Raw genomic sequence first — 6,554 nt, 5'->3', positions numbered from 1 at the left:
TAGATAGATAGATAGACACATAAAGTTATATTTCTTAGGCAGTGACATTAATAATAATAATAATAATCATTATTCTATAGCCTCCTGCATTGTCTTGGCTGTTTGTAGTCAAATGACTCACCTTGTCTGACATTCTGCAGCAACTCAATGTATTTCACTGTAAGTTCCAAGATATCTGCTTTTTCTAGCTTCCTTTTTCTCACCTAGGAAGAAAATCAGAATCAAAACTACATTGAATGTTGCATCTGATCAGTCTACATTGGAAATCACGGCTAAGTTCCATGACTACAAAACCGTGCTTGAGCACAGGTAAGTCAATCGACATGATCAGAAGATATTTAGACCCCAATTTCCAACAAAGAATCGCCTTCCGCTAAGACCAGTCGTTGATACTTTATAACACTTTTGGACTGCTGTGTCTACTCACGTTGTAGGAATAATGTTTCTCCAGCAAGGTTTTCAGCTGCTCCAGAGAGTTATTAATTCTGGTTCTCCTTTTCTTCTCCATCACTGGCTTAGATATCTGGAAGGATGCATTAGGTTAGCGCATGTAAACGTGTAATCTGTGAAACGTTGGGTAACATGCAACAGATAACTTGCCTTCGTAAAGCCCCTCATTCCTGCCGAAGCCGCCGCTACACACAATACAGGGCTAGCTTCAGGTTCCTGGCTTTATCCAGGGACCTCTTTGCATTTGAATACGAGCCTCTGGTTTAATGTATTGCCCAGAAGAAAAAAAGAAGCCTTTTTTTGTCCTTTCATGCAGAAACTAACATTACTGTACAAAGCAGACTGTCATTGCTTCTCTTACAAACTTGGCATCTTTACAACATGGGATACAGGACACGCGCGTTAAGACGTATATTCTGTACTACAGCATTGGGGCATATTTTACAATCCAGAGGGAGATGGTGAAATCCGGCTTAATTTAGATATAATAGATGAAGGGATATGGCAGATGAGTAGGCTGTGTGTAGGTTGCACTGTGTGCCAGAACATACTTGCCAACATCCCCCATCCCCATGCCAAGACACCTGACCGTACCTGGATGGCAGTGAGATATCTTAGACAGGTCCATACATTTTACATGCCATCGCGGGCATTTTGCCCCACCGTGTCTCCTTCTTTTATAGTGCAAGAGCATCGTACATGTATAATAGACAAAAATCCCCAAGAATCTGGAGACTGTCAGGACCAAGCCTGGTTCTTAGGACTCTTCTGGCCAATTTAGGACTATAGGCAAGCATTACTTTACCGAGAGGGGGGTGGATAAAGGGAACAACTTCATAGCAGAAGTGGAAAAGGCTAAGTGATGAAATGTAAACCTGCATGGGGTAGGTAAAAAGCTATCCTGGATCTAAGACGAGACCAGGGCTGTTTTTTTTATTCTTCTTGTTAACATACAATCTATAACCTTCCCATATTATTCTTTAACCCCCCCCCATGCTTCCTAGAGTAATGTATTTTCCAAAACATATTTAAAGGAGTTGTATGACGCATGTATTCGGAACAGAGGCTTGTGGTGAGAAATGGGGATTAGTTAAAAAATCCTCCGTAAAATTGCAGTTAATGCGCCTGGTCATGGTTTGCGTGAATAGAAAGAGCCATTGGGTGGCCGTCCCATTCATTCAATCGCCGCTTTGCTCATTCCTGCTCCGCTTCCTTTTAGAATTTTTTTTTTAACCAAAGCGCCTTATCCTGTAACAAAATCACAATTTTATGCTACTAATTCCCTCAACCACCCTTTTGTAGTTTCCCTTCATGCTTTTTTGTAATTAAATCCCCCCCAATAACAGCTTCATCAGAACAATAAAAATATCAGAATATTTATAACGCCAAGGGAATGAATACCAAAAACAAAAAAAAATAGAAAGAAATTGTGCAAAGTCCAAAAGTCATTGGTGGCCCTGAATAATTGGCTTAAAGCGCAATAAAAAATATATCTATATATATATAATAAATAACACGATGATGACTTGTATGGAGCATACGTCCGGGCTCTAATATGTTCTTTGTATTTTAAGATGTAGACTACACATGGGAATGTTGGTTGGACAAAGTTAACTCCTAATTCCAAGGGTTTATAATATAAATTTTACCCAATACGCTCAATTATTAAATGATTAAAAGTATCTATCAGTGCAGTTCCTAATAGAATTGTCTCCCCGTAATGGGTCCGTCACCGTGGCTCAGACAACGGCCGTAGTGTTAATGTTCTAAAATATCTCTGAATATCTTTGTTTTCATATAATTTGGAGTTTTTGAGCGTTTAGCTATGCGCTGGGAACGCTAATTTATCGGATGCTGGACCTGTTCCCAGGAGTTGCTCGGCCCTTTGTAGCAAAGTGTGTCGAATCTCTTAGGAGAGCATGGAGAAGGAGGCGGACTGACCATTCTCCACGCTTCAAACCTCGCCGAGACTACAGACACAATCCGCATTGTTCTTTTAAGTGCTGACTTTGTGTTTGAGATTTGCCCCGTTCTACCAAGGCCGGAATAAGAATATTTAATGTGGATTCTAGATTGTTTTTTTTCTGTTGCATTTTTCTCATAGGCAAATGGCGGAAGGTGTAACGGAACGTCTTGACCATGACGAGAGCGATGACCCAACCCAGAAGATGAGAACTAGACGTCCGACCTCAAGTCCAAAAACAAGTTAAAAATAATCAGAAGACGAGTTGTGAAATTAGCAATTTGTAGTCAATCTAGCTATAAATACATAGATATTTTTTTAAATTGTTTTATTAAAATTTTAACCAAAAAGAAAGAGGCTAAAAGCACAGGAAATGATCCAATTATTATTTTTTGTAACAGTTTATGATAAAAACAGTAATGGGTGACTTCAGAGTTAGACTGGTGATTTCCTGATGACCCTGGCACTTTAAGACCAAATCTCACTGGCCAACCGAGCTCTACCTCCGTCCCGAAAAGTGAGACAGGGGTAGAGCATGGCAGGACAGCAGGATCGAGTGGCAAAATTGGGTAAGTGTGTATGGTACAATTGGCCACCAGCGCACCAGGCATTCGCCTAGTGAGCCAGATCGCCAGTCCGGGCCAAGTTGGCTTGTATTCATTTAGTACTTCAGAACTGCCCCTAAGGAAAGTGAACCCAGGAACCAAAGCAGGGTTGAAAACTTTTGGGTAGGAGACCTAGATTTTGTAACCTCTGTGCTACTGCTGTTGGTCTGAAAGGGTGGAAGTTGAACAGCCTCCCAGCAGAAGTGGTAGGGGGTAATACAGTGAGGGTATTAAACATGCATGGGACAGGCATATGGCTCCTGAATCTAAGACGAGACCAACGACTGATTAAGGTTTGAGTCTTTACAGCAGGAAAAAGACTAGACGGGGGGGGGAATGGGTCTTATCTTTTATCAGGTTCTATGTTTCTTTCCCCATTATTCTTACATCTGTGGCTTCTAAATTACTTTTGGCATAACATAATATGGATAAATTATTATATATATATATATATATATATACGGTATAAAGATATAGATAGATGGATAGATAGATGGATAGATAGAAATAGATAGATAGATAGATAGATAGATAGATAGATAGATAGATAGATAGATAGATAGATGGATAGATAGATAGATAGATAGATAGATAGATGGATAGATAGATAGATAGATAGATAGATAGATAGATAGATAGATAGATAGATAGATAGATAGATTGCTAGATAGATAGATAGATAGATAGATAGATAGATAGATAGATAGATAGATAGATAGATAGATTGATTAATTATATTTTGTCTCCAATACTCTGGTTTTTATTTGTTTTCAGCAGAAAGCTATTTACTTCATCAGTAGATTTTATATTTACGCCGTATTTTTTACAGAGAGTACAGTACAAACCATCTGCCTCTTCCCTCCTTTAGAAGTTGCGGAAAGGTAAGTAGAGGAGCAGTATGTGTTACTGGACGTCAGCCATAAGGTATGCATGAGTGTACGATTTGCCTCTTTAGTGATGCAGAATTAAGAGGAGCTTTAGGGCTTTGAAGGAGGCGATAATGGACGAGGCTTTTAGTGTACTTCAAAGCGGTATACTGCCGGCAATTAACCTGCCGAGGGCTTTCTCCGCTACAGATTGGACAACAAGTCAATAGAATCCGAACTAAAATGAAAACAAAGACTCCTTTATAAGCACAAAGTATGGTGCAAATTTGATAACATTAAAACAAAGAGTTTCCCATTGTGTTACATGTATTTCTCTTACTGGTCAGAAGGCTTTCTGTATTCGTGCAAATGACCTGAAGAGATGGCTCGTTAATGGTCCGGTTGATAAAACTTTGTGCTATTTTCAGGTCAGACTATTATGGATTTTATCTTTCTTAGCTGTGAATGAAACAGCTTAATTTTCCTAATATTAAAGCGGCAGAATGGTCTTATTGTATAAGATGTTTAACCATTTGAGTGGTTGATCCATGTGCAATAGATAGTTCCAGTCAGGGGCGTAACTAGAAACCGACTTCTCCAAGCATCATGTCCCACGGTGCCATCTTTGCCCCCAAACATCTTGTCTGTGCCTCTAAACAGCTTGTATGTCCCAGCTGTGTCCCAGTACAGCTTTACTGTGCCAACTTTGTCCCCAAAAAGCTTCTCTGTGCCTCCAAACAGCGTGTATGTGCCATATGTCCTCTCAAACAGTCTGCCTTGGCAATCTTTTTCCACCAAACAGCTTGTCTGTGCCATTTTTGTCCCCAAACAGCTTATCTTTGCCATTTTTGTCCCCAAAAAGCTTGTCTCAGCAGGGGTCGACGGGCCTGGCTGCAGTTGTGACCCCTGTGACTATAATACGGAAAATGATAAATTCTGGGAGTAATTGGAGTAATACCAACTAACAATCCAATGAAACACAAAAAAAGTGTGCTTTCTTATGGCACTATTTAAAGGAAGGATTGTAATATAGATTGTTTTCTTTGAGCACTTAATAAAGTGTGATATACTGTACAGTGACATTGTGTATCAGCAATCGTGTTTTTGTTCCACGATTTAAAGGGGCAGCATGCCTGCTGGAATCAATAAATCTGTCCATATCCCACCAGGGAACACCGACCTTCTTTTGGTGTAGATCTCTAAAATTAGCTGCCTTGATTTAAGCTCTCCAAGGTTTATTCGCTAAAGGGCGAGATGACAGGAGAGTTCAGTTTCAGCTCCTTGACTTCACTATACATTACGAAGGCCCAACCCCAATGAACTTCTGCTGCAGGAAGACCTCGGCTGGCCCTGTATAATGTATAGTTAACTAAACGAGATTTGTCCAAAGTCTCCTTACCCATTGAACTATTGCTTTATACAAGGCCAGCTCAGCTCTTCTTCCTAGAGGAACTCGCTCTTTAATGAAAAAGCCCAATAGTGATGGTGCCGTAGGAAGAAGAAGGTTTATGGATTATGTACTAATTCTCCTGATTGACATAGCCCCACTGGCTGGATGTTTCTAGAAATGCTCTGCATTGCTGAGCTGCCCATTCTGCGGGAGGTTCATGACACCATTATTTGGATAGCTTATGATAAGAAGTGACGCCTCAACACCGATGAACCATGAACTGACAACTCTACCCACTCGTGACATTATTTAGCTGCATTAGAACGTTGGCAAGGCTGCTGATACATTCAATTGTTTACTAGAAGATGGAAAAATAATGGCCTAATGTGTTTATCCAGCAGACTGGAACAAGGTAGACGTCCTACAACACCACACGCAAAGGCATTGGATGCCATAAAACCCTAAAGTACTCTTAACTGATTTTTACCAAGTGGAAAAAATATATAAAACAATGAAACCGGACTTTAGAATGTTATGTCTCTTTAGAATGTTTTTCTATTTTATTTTAACCATTGCCAGACGTAAAGTTCAAAAGTATTCATGAAAAATGTCTTCTGGGCACCGGATCCTCCCTCGGTGACTCGGAAAGTTTGGTATAGTCTCCCATGGCCTCCTGACCCACCGGTTATTGTCAGCTTTCTGAACCCCGCCATACATGAGCGTTCAGCCTTTTTATCTCCCTTCCCTGTGACGCTTCCCACACTGCTCTGTGAATTCTTCCCCGCACTCTTTGAGAGACAAGTGTGTAGGTTTTGGGGACATTGTCTTCCTGGAGTAATTTAGAATTCTTTTTACATTCTGCGGCTGACACAACTCCACTTCAAAAACAAATACCATCCATCTGGAAAATGGAATCAGTGCTCTCAGAGTGGTTTTTGTTAAGCTGGGCTGGTGACTCATCTCCTTTCATTTACCTGTCTACGTTCTACCCCCTTCTTTCTTCTGCTCTTCAAACACACTAGAGGGATTCTCTGTGTTAAACAGGCAAAATAAATAAAAAGCCCCCCCCTCTCTGTGAAATGGAACTGGGGAATTGTGTGAGTCTTCAGGAAGAAGACGAAGAAGAAGAAGAAGATACATAATCGCCAAGAAGGTTCCAATATTGGAGAACATTTCTGGAAATTTTTGTTAAGAAAAGTTTACCAATACATAAAGGTTTCCATCGGAATTCCATTTAAAAGGAAGGGATAATGTTACATATTATTTCTTTTTTATTATTA

At 40.1% G+C, this 6,554-nt stretch overlaps 1 protein-coding gene across 1 annotated transcript in view; it reads right to left on the bottom strand.

Annotated features, from left to right (window-relative positions):
- The window catches only part of HES3 (hes family bHLH transcription factor 3), a 5,917-nt gene extending 1,217 nt beyond the window's left edge, over window positions 1–4,700 (bottom strand). The window contains exons 1-3 of the mRNA XM_053452416.1: window positions 4,500–4,700; window positions 428–523; window positions 122–203 (exon numbers count right to left, since the gene is read on the bottom strand). Coding sequence (XP_053308391.1) covers window positions 122–203; window positions 428–523; window positions 4,500–4,700 — 379 coding nt within the window. The remainder of the gene's footprint in view (window positions 1–121; window positions 204–427; window positions 524–4,499) is intronic.
- Window positions 4,701–6,554: the final 1,854 nt, after the last annotated feature.

Source organism: Spea bombifrons, chromosome 12, assembly GCF_027358695.1.
Source record: "Spea bombifrons isolate aSpeBom1 chromosome 12, aSpeBom1.2.pri, whole genome shotgun sequence".
In the NCBI taxonomy this organism is placed as follows: Eukaryota; Metazoa; Chordata; class Amphibia; order Anura; family Pelobatidae; genus Spea; species Spea bombifrons.
Note: the sequence above shows the minus strand (reverse complement) of the source record. Positions and strands in the feature narration are given on the sequence as shown.